The sequence below is a fragment of the Amblyomma americanum genome, chromosome 7, assembly GCF_052857255.1.
Source record: "Amblyomma americanum isolate KBUSLIRL-KWMA chromosome 7, ASM5285725v1, whole genome shotgun sequence".
Classification (NCBI taxonomy): Eukaryota; Metazoa; Arthropoda; class Arachnida; order Ixodida; family Ixodidae; genus Amblyomma; species Amblyomma americanum.
The window spans coordinates 62,046,730-62,062,756 of NC_135503.1; the positions used below are offsets into that span (position 1 = coordinate 62,046,730).

At 46.1% G+C, this 16,027-nt stretch overlaps 1 protein-coding gene across 1 annotated transcript in view; it reads left to right on the forward strand.

Annotated features, from left to right (window-relative positions):
* LOC144099218 (hepatocyte growth factor receptor-like) overlaps nt 1-16,027 on the forward strand; it is a 73,556-nt gene that overhangs the window by 17,722 nt on the left and 39,807 nt on the right. The window contains exons 4-7 of the mRNA XM_077632364.1: nt 2,552-2,683; nt 4,033-4,206; nt 10,534-10,682; nt 13,334-13,472. Of these exons, the coding sequence (XP_077488490.1) occupies nt 2,552-2,683; nt 4,033-4,206; nt 10,534-10,682; nt 13,334-13,472 (594 nt within the window). The remainder of the gene's footprint in view (nt 1-2,551; nt 2,684-4,032; nt 4,207-10,533; nt 10,683-13,333; nt 13,473-16,027) is intronic.

The window sequence follows — 16,027 nt, forward strand, 5'->3', positions numbered from 1 at the left end:
ACGAAGCGGCCTCTGGATTTTCCACCCAACAGGGTCTTAATGTTATCTTGCTAAAAGCTCCATCGCCTACACTTTCCGTTAGTCATTTTTGCTGATCAAATAGCGCCTCGCATTGACTTAGGCCCTTCTAGTCTGCGCAGATAATTATTTCAGAAATGTGGGCTCAGAGCTTGATAACAACTGCTTTCTTATGACACCACAAAAGCGGCAGTATATCGGGGAAACTTCCTGCGAAAATGCCATCTGTGTGGTGCTAGCACAACAAAACTCACGCAGTGACACTTTGCAGCTGTTCAAACACGTTATCTATCAAAGATCCACGCAAAAGCGTTTCTCTGAGTGCGACATCCGCCTATGCCGGCGAATCCATTAGGCAGAGAAGCAAACGATGCGGTTACGCGCTCCGGTCCTCGTAGACTACATCGGCGGGCCGCAAAACATGGCGTCGATTTCGTGATAATCGCCAATATAGAAGCTTTACAAATTCTGCTCACCGTTTACTAGACAACGTAGTTGTGATTTATGAGCGACGCATTTACTCGGAAGGTCTGTGCCAAATGTAATCAAGGTTTTCGAGAAGGACCGTCCCATAGGGGAATGAAACCAGCTTAGTGCTGTTGAAAGTCGCGTGGCCTAGTCTGTAGTATTTCTTCTTTCTAGAAAATTAATTATTCATTGAATAATGACTAGCTAATGTTTGAAATATCGACTTCAGGAATAAAGTATAGATTCATAAAGCTGTTGCAGAGCTATAGATTGCATTCAAAAAAAGCTGGCTGCAATGTTAACGCTGAAGTCCCATTTACGGGGCTTTATTTAGCGGCCTTAAAAGAAAGGTTGCCAAAAAACAACTGCTGGAGCATATGTCTTGCCGATATACACAGGAAGCCCCGTTTGGGACAGCGTTCAGGAGAGAGAGGAAGATTTTATTCCTTCAAACAGATCTTGGGACGCTGATGTAGTACCTCTGTCAGGCTGGAGCTTTTTTTGTTTTTAGGCCTTTTTGTTTAGGCCTTTTTCAAGAGTGGTAATTAAGGCTGCATAAATTACGCATTGGTGCAAAAAATTCAGCCGACTCTTTTTCAAGGCTATCTGCGCTTTACGCATTGACACTTTATTCCTTTAAGTTATACTTAAAAGTTAGCTCATAAGCCTTTAATAAATAATTAGTTTCGTGAACAAAAAGAATAGAGCCGACAAAGTCATGCGAGTTCAAACACAACTACCTTGGCTTCATTTTACAGCTTACAAAGCATCCTATCTGAAATGGAAGAAAAGTGAGATCAAGCGAGACGTCACAATACGCAAAGTATTTAAAGAGCACTTGGTATCCCGGTTAACGCAGGAACAGAAAGATTACCACACATGGGCATCCAGAATGCTGTAGATGAAATTACTGAAGGCCATTCGATATCGCAGATGATACGGCTGTCAGGAAGCAGGAGAGGAAGGGACGTACTCGGTAGACTAGTGCTCCAATGCATTGATATACGGAGTACAGAGAGGACTTGGGAGATCTGCTTAGAAGCAAGGTCGAGGTGCAGCAAATTCGAGAAATATGCGCCCCGAATATCATAAGGAAAGAAGGCAGTCTAGGGAGGACGCCATCAGGAGAACATGGGGCGCGATGAAAGAGGCAATTTATGTGGACGCGGCAGGACCAGTCAGCAGAATATTAACGATAGCATAACAGGCTGGGGAAGCGGTGATAGTTTTGGCGATGGTTTCCAGGTAGGTTTCGTGTGTATTTACGGACTCCCCGACTGCATGTCGTAACTATACAAGATGAAGTAATGGTAAACACGCAAACACAATACTCAGAACTTAAAAACATACAGACTTTAAATCCACAGTCATATAGACTTCAGGACAGACTGGGGATTTCGGAAACGAAGCCGCTCACGCCATTGCTCGCGGGCTATTAGCTGAGGTCCCTCAACTTTCGCAGGAACATAATTATTCTGAACAACTATTAAGCTACAGGGATTTACTCCGACATTTGCTATTAACGAGGAAAGTATACGCCGAACCGCACAAAAATCTAAACAAGGAGCAAAGGTTCATTTAAAGGAAATTGCAATCGAATACTTATATAAATCCTGTCAAATTCAGCTATATGCTTCCTCATTCGTACGATCCGCACTGCGCTTTCTGCGGTGAGGTGGCTGACTTATACCATATGGTATGGGCCTGCCAGAAAAAACCCAGCTATACCAAGAATCAATAACACAAAAAATGAGGGTTGGGAGGAGGCGCTGTCCAGCTCACATTCGGACGACAAGCTTGCATTGTGGACTGGGCAAGAGCGGCGGCAAAAGCCAATGGGCTGCTGGAATGAGGGACCACCCATACATTCTATGCATTAAACGTTTTCTCTCTTTCTCTCTCGGACGCCCGGGATAGGTTAGAATTATCATCGATTTCTGGAAATAACATTACGATTGCATTCCACGAACAACTTCTTTTTCTTTTATTTAGAACTTGGACCAACTTTTATAGTTGCATAGAAAAAGACCAAGCGGCCCGTTGCATAGCCTGCTTTTTGTTTCAGGTTAAACTGCACGGTGAGTCTTCAAAGCTTCTATTCTGGACGGACTTAACCCGTGGCGAAAACATTCCCATCGAGAAGAGCACCGCTCTAGACAGCAACGGAACCTATGCCTATTTCTTGACGAGGGACAAGGTAAGCCTGCTTTCTTTTTTTACTTGCGGCTTCTAACCACGCTTTTTATTTTAACTGTGGGGCCGCTTGGAACATTTAATCCAGTTGATGTTTCTGTTACATTAAATGTCTGTGGAGGAAAAGAAAAGCCGTATGTGCGCCGTGGCACATCTCCCATCCCTCGCGGTACTGGGGCATGGTGATGAGAAGCTTCCAGTATCTCCAGCGAGCGGGTCAAATGCAGGAGTGTAGCGTCCTAGATGTCCGTTAGCTGCAATATTTTGGACACAACTTTGTGCTTCTCACTGACTTTACAGAAACATTTATAATGTCGAAGGGCTTGGCCGTGTTGCAGCCTAGTATAGACAATATCAAAGCAGTTTAGCAAAGCGTTTCTCAACGACTGGTAGTTTGAAGCCTACGCGAAGAAATTCTTCGACTTACCCCGTGGCTACAAGCATAAGCCCGAGCATGCAAGTACCCGCTAGGCACAGCATCTGCTATGTGCTCCTCCTCATGGTAAATTAATGAAATAACCTATATTATTGAATAATACGGAATTCTTTGCATCAAACTAAAGTTAATGTACATATCTTAGTAGCCTAAGTGTTTCGCATATTAGATGCTGCTGCGAACTTCAGAAGGAACTGGACCATGATTGCATTCACCTAATTTTTTTCTTTGTGCATTACTAAATCCCATAACCTAACATTCTGCCACTGCAACAGCGCTCTATGGATGTTTTAGCAGATGTACCTAAATGAATGCAGAAGCCTAAGTTGCGTTGGTGAGAGGGGTCAGCACCTCAAGCCGCCCCTCATGAGAGCGGGACTGTCGCGCAGCTGGTTGGGCGAGCTGGTGATTCATATCTGAAGCTTAACACCAACTTGAAAGTCGAAGCCGGAAATCTCACCCACGACGACTGCTTGACACTGGACATGAGCAGCGGTACTGCGCGCTTGTTATACTGTGTCGCCATTCTTTACGCTGGGGCTATTTTCAAAGGAACTGTAGAACCGCTAATGTTAATGGCTTGCACTCATATTCATGACCTTCCGGACAATTGAGCCTTTATGCAAGAGGCGTCAGGGCTTAATTACAACGCCGGTCACCCAACAACACATTTTAACTTTTGTATATCCTCTTTCTGCAAGCGCTTCGCGATAAAAAGAGCATGATGTATAATTTTTTCAACATCGTGACCGTAGTTATCAGCCCTAGGGCCAAGAAAGAAGACCAAAAATTTACCTTTTTATCGCTGTACCGTAACGAATTGAGTGAAACCTAGAAATTAGGCTAAATACACATTATCCTTGTAATGTTAAGATACCATGTAAATCGGTGCATTTCTTCACTGACCCTAAATATAGGTGGTGAAGTTTCCCGTCGGATCTTGCGGCATCTACAACACGTGCTCCAAGTGCCTGAGAGGCCACGAGGACCCACTGGGATGCGGTTGGTGCGGAGGCCGCTGTGCCCACGCAGCGGAGTGTCCCCAAGGCACGGAACTAGTCTTCGACCGCTGTCCCGTCGAAGTCCACACAGTAAGCTTGAAATCTCAGCAACTAAGTCCTTTGCAACTACTGATTTTTGGACGAAATCCACCATTCTAGAAAGAAAAATTGTTGTTCTGCTTATTTGCAGAATGCCAGAGGCATTGAACCACTGGGACGACTTTTCTTTCCTGTTAATATATGAACAAATTAAAAAATGCTGGCTTCAATGCATTCATAATCATATGATACGCCGTGGCTGAAGGACCTATATAAATTTGACATTGAGGCCGCGCATGTGGCGAACAGAGCTCAGGCAGTTCTGGCGGAACCACCCTTTAGTACCACAGAGGTAGCCGAGTCGTTTCAGCATCCGCCTCGCATTCGGGAGGTGCGGGGTTCGATCCTCAGTGCCACTGGATACCCACCGGTGATACAATAGGTACAGGCTTTCCCCTGCCCGGTACTCGGTTTCTGTAGTATGACATTCTTGGGAAGTGGGTCTTTGACCCCACCTCGAGTATAAGAGAAAACTTTGTGCCATGGCGCTCTTTGGCCGCTGATGCCCTTGCGCCATAAAAAACCATCATCATCATTAGTGATGATGTTGTGTTGATGAGCATAGCGTTGATGAGAATAGCGTGCAGCGCTTCCGGTGTGGCCGCTGTTCGTTGGCGGGATACGGCAATTAAGCCGGAATAGGCTTTGAGAAACACATTCCAAAAATTCGCCTACTCATAGCACTCAAGAAAACCGCAACCCCCACCTCTTCACTTCGCCGTCTGAACTATTATCGATATCGTCCGCGTTACATTTTCGGTGGCCTTCTAAGAAGACTAAGGAAACCTCGATCTAGTTTTAATTGTCGGTCAGAATTGATTTTATGGCTCTCTCGGTATACGTTGATAGTCGTCCAGCAGAAAACGACCCATTTATTCTATAGAAAATTGCATTAGAACTGTGCCGCTCCTAGATTCAAATTTGTGACATATATACAGCCGAAAGGTCTTGGCCATCAGCATATTTTAAAATTCATAGCGGTTTAATCTTACCTCTGTGATTCGCGCCCAAAAATCAGTCTCACACGGCAGTTTAGTTTCGAAATCGAACAGAGGTAGCGACGCATGCATTTCATTTCTTGGTCATTTGTAGCTTCCAAAAATTATTTTTTAAGTGAAAGTAGCGTCTTTGGTGTTAGATTGTGCCTGTCTGTCAACACAGGCTAACTTCAATTTGCCTTCAATGTTGTTTTGAGGTAAGATCCTGTTTGACAGTTGTTGGCTGTTTGTTGGGGTTTTTGGCTTAGGTGCTCCCAATGTGAGAAGAGTTACAAAGGATAACACCAAATTTCTGTTATGATTCACCGGGTGCGTCGATTTGCCGTAGTACGTGGGCTTCCTAAGAAGGAAAAGGACATGGAGGTTACGGAGTGCTTTAAAAACACGTTCAAACACGTGGGTTATTTTCATAACTGTAAAGCTTAACAAAGCTTACACATTACTCATGTGGTTCAAGAATCATGCGACATGCCATTTGCTCAAGGCGCTAGAGCGGTTCTCGACGCATCTTAAAAGCACTGTGTGTCGGGACGGCATCAGTTCCAAGGCTTTGAATTCAATGATTTTGATTCGGAAAACAATTTTAAGCAGTGTGTTTTCGTTATATTGTTTTCCGGCGTTCAAAAATTTAAGAATTTCGGATCCCCCGGCTTTGTAGAAAGTGAACAACGGGCGGACGAACAGGGCATGCAGCCAGTCCAGCGAAAATGTACGTGACTCGTGCTTGCTTTCTGCACACCCGCGCCATAGTGGAGAGCAGCCGCGCAGGATCACTTGGCGTGCCCTTTGCAAGCAGGAAGTCGCCAAGAATTGTTTGAACAGGCATCAAAACTCTCACGCTCTTATCACCTGCTTGAAAGAAGAGGTGTGAGTAATAAACTCAGAGCGTTGGCCTGCCGCTCCTGCAGGGATGGTGGAGAAAACACGTTCCTTGCACACGTGGTTTGCACAAAAGTGTGTCGCGAAACGGTGAAATATTTTCAGTTTAAAGAAACCATGAAACCTGATATATGTTCAGTAAGTTTCGCTGGTATCTATTTAGGCGGTGCTGTTTGGTGGCTGACAGAATTATGCACATTTTCGGTCTAAGTTTGCCTACCTCTCCCAAATTTTCAACCAAAAGTGTTATACGAGTGTTGCGCAAAAACGACACAGTAGAATAACGGAATCGTACTGATTGAATTTCATAAGGTCTCTAGCAAAATTATTCACGTAGGTTTTTGAAACTAAGGAGTTCCAAAGAATGTGTTTCGGTGGCTAGTGTGAACATTCGGCACGCAGGTACAGATACAGATCCGTCCCAGACGAATCACACAAACTTGCACAAAAACTTGCCGTCCCTAAAGAATGACTGGCGCGTGTATATTCAGGATCTGATGCACTTACACAGATGAGACAGTTGCGCAAATGCTTCATTTAAATCTACACAACAGTCGCATTTATATCTACGCTCCCTAAAAACTCACAGAAGAACTTCTGCAAACGTTATTAGTTAGTAGTCAGTTTTTAGCTGGTATATAAAAGAATTAAAGTTTGTAAACACATTACATCGCAGAATTGACAGAGACGCATAAGCAGTTGGTCGATACGGGACGCGTGGTGAGGATTATTGGAGCATTTAGCGATCCTGAAATGAGGTATTGTCAGTCACCGCGTGCAGACGTGACCCTCAACAGGCAGAGGCTTCCAGCCACGTCAGAAAAGTCCTGTATAAAACTACGCATCCCCTTTTGGTCTCTGGTTGCTGCGACGATTACCAAGTTCTCATTATTCGACCTAAACGTAAAATGTTTAATATGGGAGAAAGAACGTTGAAGCATGCTGTTATATCTGCATTGTTATCAATGCCGGTCACATAAGCCTAAAATGCGAATCAAGGACTTTCCTGGCCCCCTCTCTTGCCCTACCCTCATCGCTAGCTTTTTTACCTATCCCAGCTTAGTCTGCCCGCATAGGGTGTCGCCGAACTGTGCCGCATTGTTGAGGCAGTGGGAAGCCCCGCACGGCGCCGTAGTCCCCCCACGGTGAACCACAGGCCACCAGTTTCACCAGTCGGAACGAGGCTGTCGCACGTCGCACTGCTCCCATTCGAAAGCGCAAGATCTAGCAGGCAGGTGCTGGGCGGTGGTGGTAAAAGATTTATTGCCAATACCACAGAGAGGCTGGGGGCGGAGCCTCATACATGAAACTTGGGAGCCCTCCCCGCGTAGGGAGGGCTCCCTTACAAAGCAAAGAATAGCCCTTGGAGGGCTATCTTATAGACTGAGCGCAAGTAATGACCTTGCGCTGGTCCCGATCGGAAGTACTGGAGAGTAGGCGGTCCCAGTAATCTAGGGCCACCTCTGTTGCGGGAGGATGTGGGAATGAGGGGCAGGTGAGTAATATGGGAAGAAGGTATCAAGGTTTGCCACGGAGCTTGCCAGTGGAGGGAAATTGACCAGGAAAGCGGGCGTGGAGAAGGAAGGGCTATGGGGTTGTGTGCGTTTGTAGCCTGCGCCAATGGGCAGATTGCGTGATTGTGAGAGTCGTGGCCGGGGGAGCGTATGTTCTCATGCTTTCACGGAAGTTTGTAAGGATATCCCGAAAAGACAGCAGACAATCCCCAGCACTCGAGAACGGCCATTCTTCCCCAGCCCGCAAAGTGAACTTTCTAGACTCCGATTATTTTGAGGAAAGGAAGGGCGCATAAATGGCTCCCTGGGTCAGTGGACGCCTCAATCGCGCTTTGAGGTATGTGGTGTTGGTGAGAGAGATGCGGGCTGCATACGTGACCGTTGACAACGTTGTGGCAGACACGTGGCACTGAAGCCATAGGCCCCAGTGTTCATCGCGTGACCAACCCCTCGCGATCAACCATTAATTTAACTGCCACCTGCCACGGTGGCAGGGTGGCCGCGCTGCCTATCGATTGTGCGGAACGCGCTCAACGTTACAGACGCCAAGCCGCGTCTAGTTGCCCGATACACCACATCTTTCACTTTCGAACCAGATTCAACAGTAATTAAACTGCAGCTATTTTTTCCTGGGTTTTTTCCACGTTCACTAAATGGAGTAAGCTGACGTGTAGATGATGATGAAAACATTTTAACTGAAACTAATATTGTCGGTCGATAACAATATTCCGGTCGATTGAGAGTTCATTTAGATGCATTTTTAGAACGTTAAGGAAAAGGCATGCAATTGAATTTTAAAGGTTAACCTGGCGCATCCTCCTGCCAGCCGTTGTGAGATTTGTTGAAGCGGGTGAATGATGCGACTATAAGAAGGAACCTCATTGCGGGGTACTTCTCCATTGGAGCAGCCGTGCCATTAGCGCCACGATGCACATTTATGACCGCTCCTAAGGTCCTCAGACATATGGTGTCTACAGTGCCTCAAGCATCAAAGGTCTTAATGGTGCGGACCTTTCAAACGATATCCATCGCTTTATATCCCTGCACAGGCGCACGCGAGGGCGCAGTGTTGTTATTCTTCTCACGTTTATTTCTGATCGCATATTTTATTTACACTTGGATTTACGCCCTTATGATATTGTGGACAGGTGAGGTAGGCTGAAACGCCTTCGCTGAGTAATGTTTCAAGAGTTTGGGTTTCCTAATTAGGTGCCTGAATGTGACTCAGGTACCCTGAATTCTGTTTCCTATATGGAAGATGCATGTTGGTACTCGTGAATAATCGCGCTTTGCATCGACGCTTTGGAGCGCACCGAGTGCAACGTACACATCACGTCAAGAGTCGCCTCTCCCCAGGGTTTGCTTTCCAACCGTACGTGCCGCTTTCATGGCTCTCTTGAAGCTTTAAACAGCTGGAAAGCGATCAGGACCCTTGTCCTAGCCCTTCAAGGCATTTTGGTATTTAAGCGTCCAGTGTGTGCTTAACTATGCGGCTGAAAATCGCACCACACTGTCCAAAAATTTTCACCTAGACTCAACATGTGTACTTATGCTTGTGCCTTGCCTATCCAAAGGGCAAAATTGCCAGTTAGCTCGAAACTGATCCGTTTTGCTCAACCTAAAAAGACCAAGAATTTAATTCGCACGGTCACCTGAAATAACGAGAATAAAGTCAAGTACGCGCTAACACGCTAAAACACATTAAAGCCAATCTATTGCAATTTACGTTCAACCGAGCGTCGCGAGAAATCTGGAAAGGAATCATCAACAACATCTTAAACTCTTCAGTGCCCTGGTCTAGGTATGGAATTCGAACCAGGGACCAGCTCTTAACCAGTGAAGGTGGTTTACCATTTGAAATGCCTTGCGTTCTATGCTAGACTGTATGGGTTAACTGATATGTCGGCGTCGAACCGCAACAGCAGACCCTGGCCTGTCAAAAATTTTCAACGATGGAGGTTCAAGAAAGGTTCGAAACATTGTCACATCCATGTGGCTGCCCTTGTGTGGATGTTGATCGCTAATATTTGTAGATCAGGATCGAGCTTTGCAAGGGTTCGAGGCGACCCGAAAACCTGTACCCAGCCCAGCATGCGGGCTGGCCTGTGGCCACTTGGCAGCTCTGCTACTCAGGCTCGCGCAGGGCCTTGGCCAAGGTATATTCGCCTCGGACGGGCCGTATCCTCCGAACCCGCAGTACATGCAGCTTAGGCGAAACTATGAATATGGTCATGGTGCGCGGGACGACCCTCATGAACAGCAGGAAAGTTCTAACGATCGGAGACGAAAAGTTGTAGGAGAGGAGAAAACGCTAACAAAACGCAAACAAAAGCTAAGGAGCGGTGGAGGGGGGAGTATAAACGCATATACATATTTGCGTCTATATATATATATATATATATATATATATATATATATATATATATATATATATATATATAGAACATGAAAGTACTTTGTCGGCTTTATGCAAGTCAAATTGGAACGAGTGTCAATGTAACATTACCAGGGCACGAGAAGTTTTTAGATATTGGTAGGGGTTCTGATTTGGCAATACATTGCTAAGGATGTGAAGGCTGCTATCCATTCCTTTTGGCAACGCGCAATTTGGCGTTACGTTCGGAGCAGATTAACCAGGAGATTATCTAGGCTAGACACGCCTTACGACCACGTCACGAACGTGTGAGTGTGCCGTCCATTGTGTTAATAGAGGGGAATGTTCGGGGCAATTTATGACGTAAGTTGTGATGTATCCTTGGCTTGTCTATATATTCCCTGTCCACTTCAATAAACGTTACTTGCAAGTCAGCACTTGTTCTGTCTCCTTTCACGTACCTGTCTTTCGCACTGGTGGATTCGCCATGACATCATGCCAGCTTTCCCGTGTTTTTACCATTCTTAATAAGCATACGTACTGTTCTTGCCAGGTATACCCGAAGAGTGGGCCCACGTCCGGTGGAACTCTTCTTACTTTCTTGGGCGACAACTTTGGCTACTGGTGGCATGAAGCCTCCAACAGCATTGAGATAACCGTCGGCGGCCAGCAGTGCCAAATCATCAACTGGGTCTTCTCACTGTAAGCATAGTTTGAGCATGCAATTACACTACGTCTGATACAGTCACTGTAAGAGTTCACTATAGGCGAACTCCGCTATGCATGTTATACACTATTGTAAACCAAGTCTTTTATTTAAAGTTCCGCTCCACGATCGTATAAGAGCGTCGTCACACGATTCGACGAGGGCAGGGAGACGGTCGTATCTATAAGGAGCACCCAGTCGCCATAGCTATTTGAATATGTTCCGCTGGAGGGCACCACGTACTTTCTTCTGTAACGACCCAAAGAGGCTTCACTCCTCCAAGCGTCATGGAGAAGTGTTGAGATAATAGGGCGCAATTTTTAAAATCGCATAGCACCGAAGCCAGACTCAGCATAGTGACGCAAAATGAGGTTGCTGTGCTAGCCCATGGCACAGGTTCTAAAATCTGCAGACACAGTCTACTATAATAAGGTTGCCTACTAAGCATAAATGGCCAAGAGTGCTGTAAACAGCACTACACTCTAACAGGAGATACACGGTTGCCGTTTCGAGCATATAGCGGAGAGGAAGTTTTTTATTAGGATAAAAAGGTACGCAGACCTACTGAAACTCACAACCCAACGGTTACTCAAGGAGAAGGCCAAAGATAGCAGGGCAGAATCAGTACGTGCCAATAGTGGCCCTGCAGCTAAAGGAAACGTTCAAGCGGGCAGTTTGTACAAATGTAGCTCTCCTTAAGACCACGAATTCAAGTTTGCCAATATTCCTCCATAGAAAAGTATATAAGAAATGCATTTTACTGGTACTCACCTATGGGGCAGAAACTTGGAGGCTAACGAAAGGGGTTGAGCTTAAGCTGACGACAACACGGATTGAAAGTGCTAGTTTTAATGTTAACAGACAGGAGGAGAACAGTGGGTCAGGGAACAAACGCAGGTTAATGAAATACTAGCAGAAAGCAAGAAGTGCGCGTGTGCAGGGCATGTAATGCGATAGCAAGATGAAAGATGGGCGTTAAGTGCAACGGACTGGATTCCAGGAGAAGACAAGCGTAGCAGGAGGCAGCAGAAGGTTAGGCGGGCGGGTGAGATTCAGAAGCTTGCAGGGATAGAGTGGACGTGACTAGCACAGGGCACGGCTAATGGGAGAGATATGGCGAAGGCCTTTTTCTTGCAGCTGGCGCAGTCAGGGTGACCGTGATGATTAACTAGGAAGCATAGAAAGGCACGAGAACTACAACATATCTACAAAACTCAATGTGCACGCACAAAAATGTTAGCAGTCGCAGTTTCTAGCGGCGATATACAAGTACTTTAAAACGTTCAAGTCAATGTTCACGTAGCGTTTGGGAGTGATAGAGCTACAGATTTCTGCTTTAACCAAAACCATCAACAAAATTTTGAGAGTTATAAGCGTACCTATACTTGACCTCGCCAAAATTCTGCGCCACAGAAGACCCTTTTGCAGTAAGAAATATCAGGCACATTTTGTAAATATGGCAACTCTGGCAAGACGGCTGCCTACAACTCGGAAACTGTGGTATCTTCGCAAAGCGCATTACCTTTTTTAATGCGTGGCACAAGTGTACTGAAGCATCCAGAATAAATGTTTACTTCAGGTGCGCACTGCGGTCTAATCATGCATGTTGTTACCAGAATGGTAGACATCATGATCCGAAAAATCATCTCATACCATCCGCAAATAATGATCATTGTAAATGTTTCAAAGGCACCAAAACACACACACAAACCCATGCATACACACACAAGAGAAGACAACGGGTGTTTTGTCCCGTTTTCTTCTCTTGTGTGTGTGCGTATTTGCGCGTTTAAATACTTACAGTTAACAACTACTAACTCGACCAACAAGAAATTCTCTTAGCACATATATGACATCGTGCTTTTTAAAAGTCAAGCCAGTTAGTACAAATAGCGGTACAACTATCGTCAACGACCTATTTCTTATGAAGGAAGAAAAATGATATGGGGGTTTTTAAGGTGAAAGCCTTTCTTGGCTGATGACTGGCGCGGGTGTGGACGGAAGTTGCAGACAAAGACTGCCCGCAAAAGTCTGTGCACTTGTATGGTAACTAAAATAGTAAGAAAATAAAATTCGGGTCCAGGTGGGAATCGAAACCGGGCCGCCGGCGATCTGGACGGGGACGCTGCCACTCCGCCAGGACGCTTTTTTAACCGCATGATATTTGCTACACGAAGTTGTTTATGTACACAAAAGGGGATATATGTAGATTATTTACAAAGCACGCAGCTAGTGACGGCACTGCACTGTCTAAGCAGAAAACCCGACGTTTAATCGAAGCTGAATTAAGGCGCGTCTAGTGAATGCAGAGTTCTTAAAAAACGTATCTTCGAGGTATATATTGAGGTCTACATGACTAATTATGAGCAAGTTGACTACTGATGCCGCAATCAAGCGTGTAACAAATTTCCTCCAATTCCGGTAAATTTCCTCCTTGCTTGACGTGCATCATAGCGCCTTCATGCGGCACCCACTGAATCCCCCTTGCAATATACGGCTCTGGCCCAGAAAATGGCGCGGCTGGCGGACAGCCCATAGCTTTTGCATTTCCCCACGTAAAGAGACTTAAGTGCACCTCATATTTTTTTATTTGAGCATCTGTCTCAATAACAAAACGCTAAAGTATGGTGTGTACTATATTTTTCAGGGTGAAATGCAAGACTCCAGCTTTCAAGGAAGCCAAGAAAGTGGACATCGTGATATCTGTGAATGATACTAACAGAGACGCCAAGAAAAACTACGATGTTGTCGACAGTCACAGAATTCCTTCAGGCTTCGAATACAAGGTAAAAAGAACAAATTAATAACAAAATACTATTTTTTTTCGGCCTGGTGTTTGTGGAGGACGGTGGCCATGCAAGCCCTGACATTCGCCAAAGCGGTCATCTGTGTTTCAGCGGAGATGACACAGGTTCTCGAGACCAGGCAACGGGAAGCTGGCCGTACCGCCCTGGGAGTACATCGATACACCCCAATTGAAGCCATACAGGGAGAGCTCGGCTGGTGGTCATTCGAGGCTTAGGAAGCGGTCGCGCAGCTCGTGTACGAGAGATGCCTCTCCCATATGCCAGAAGGACGTAGGACCAGGACTGACAGCAACACCGCTGCCTAACCAGCGACGTAAAGTTCGAGGCGAGATGACAGGCGTGGAGCTAGGGACATGGCAGTGGTCAGCGAGGGAGAAATCGGCACTAGCACTGTACTGCACCCACAAGACCATAATCAAAGGGGGGTGATATATGACAACTCCCGGGGCAGTGCGCTCCTGTGCGGGGCCTGCAGTGGGGTACTACGAACACGCCTTACGCGCGCAAAGTTCACTGCTGGTCTCGACACAACCTGTCAACACTGTCACACGGCCGAAGAGTCTCTACGACACATCATGCTGGATTGCCCCCACCTGTGTTCCCTCCGATCATCCCACACGACTTGCACAGGCGATGCAAGCATCCATGGAGGAAGCAAAAGACAGCAAGGGCCCTTCCCATACAACAACATGAGAGAAAAGTGTGGAGGAAGTCACGTGGTTTTTCTCGATCGGGAGGCCATCTTGTCCGGGCAGCTTAGCAACGGCGTTGTAGTTGCTACCAAACCGGGCGGTAGCAAAGTGCTGCGGCGTACCATTTGAGGTGCGGTGTAGGCATAGTTTTCTTACCTGCTCGAGTTTCTGTTTCTGGTCGTGCTCACTGGCTGACATTGACTGCGTTCACTCATATCTCAAGATGGAATTCGCTGCAAAAATTCTTGTTGCGTGCCCAGATTTGAATTGCAATATTCAACAACAAGAGCAGCATTAAAAGGTAGGTTGAAAACTAAGCTAGGGTGGGGCCATGCATGGTACCATTGTTCACGACTTAGCCGAAAGCAGGCACGTGCGCACTCATTCAGCATAAAACTGAGAGGGCTGTGCTACCCTCCAGAGATCGTGATTGAAGTGTGGCCAGTATGTGGACCACTTTTATGCGAGCACAGCAAGCAAACAACCCGGCATCAAAAACTTTGCTCAGGGATCTCGGACACGAAGCTGTAAATTGATTGTAGCAAAGAAAGATTTCTTTACAACCTCACGAGCACATTTGAGCAGCATATAAGAGGTGCAAAAATTTACGCCTTTTTCTCAAACCTGACTGAGGGGTGAACAGGGATGAGGAGTGGAGTCTACAATACAATACAGTAAAGTACAGCCACACAATAAATACAACAAATACAAAAACACAAATTCATTACAGCAAGTATGCAGTCACGTATGGGGCATGCCATCATTGTTCCAAATAGGCTTTAGGGAGTTGCTCATTTTAGCTAATGTTTCAAGTCACTTTGAACCAAAAGGGAAAAATACTTGGGACCAGCTGACACTTCATCTTAGAATGGCAACAGCGCTCAATTGCACAAAGGACATCGGACAGAGCAAAGAAACATAAACAGCACTGCGTGCAAACTAACAAAAATATTTTTCATAGTTGTAGCATACAAATTCGACAAATTTAGCACACACTACCAGCTGGCTGCATATGACTTGCCTGCACTTAAGTTCATGACACAAGCCTCCAGACACTGCGGTGTCTCATTGTTTATGATGCTCAGTTGCTGACCTGAAAGACGAAGGTTCGTTCCAAGCTCCAGCGGTCGCATTTCAATGGAGGAAAGACGCTAGAGATCCGTTTTCTGTTCAATGTCATCACAGTCTAAAGAACCTCATATGACCGAAATCACCCACAGCCCTTAACTACGACATCCCTCATAGCTTAAAGGGATACTGAGGCAGTTTACGAATCTGCTAACCTTCTAAAGTTCTGAAGTAGACTCGTTGCTAAATCATGTCTGTGAAGTTATTTTTCCGATTTTGGCTAAGAAACTGGTGCAATGACCAATTGAAAGCGTGGCATTCAAAACTCCCGCGTCCCGCGCAAGCGCAGGGCAGGAGAACAGCGGAGAGGGAAATCTCGTCCATATCGGCCAACGTGACGTCATGTTGAGTAGCCGGGGATACTTCGCGCGACCCGAGGGAGCATTCGGTGAGCTTATTTGTTGCGCTGTGTGCGTTCTTCCTCGTGCTGTGCGCGTTGCGGATGTACAAAACGTGTCATCTGAGCTCAAGCGCAAAGTTAAAGATGAGGTATTGCTCCGCTTTCGGGTACATGAGCAACTACGGCCGCGACTGTGTTGTCTTTTACTGTTTCTCGCAAGACCAAAAGGTCGCAGCAAAGCGGGTCGCTGTTCTCAAGAGGGAGAATTTCAAGCCGACCACAGCAAGCGTACTCTGCTAGAAACGCTTTCGTCAGAGCGGCTGCATTGCAGAGCTTGCTTCCAATGCAATCTATAGGGCTTTCTGTCAAGGAGG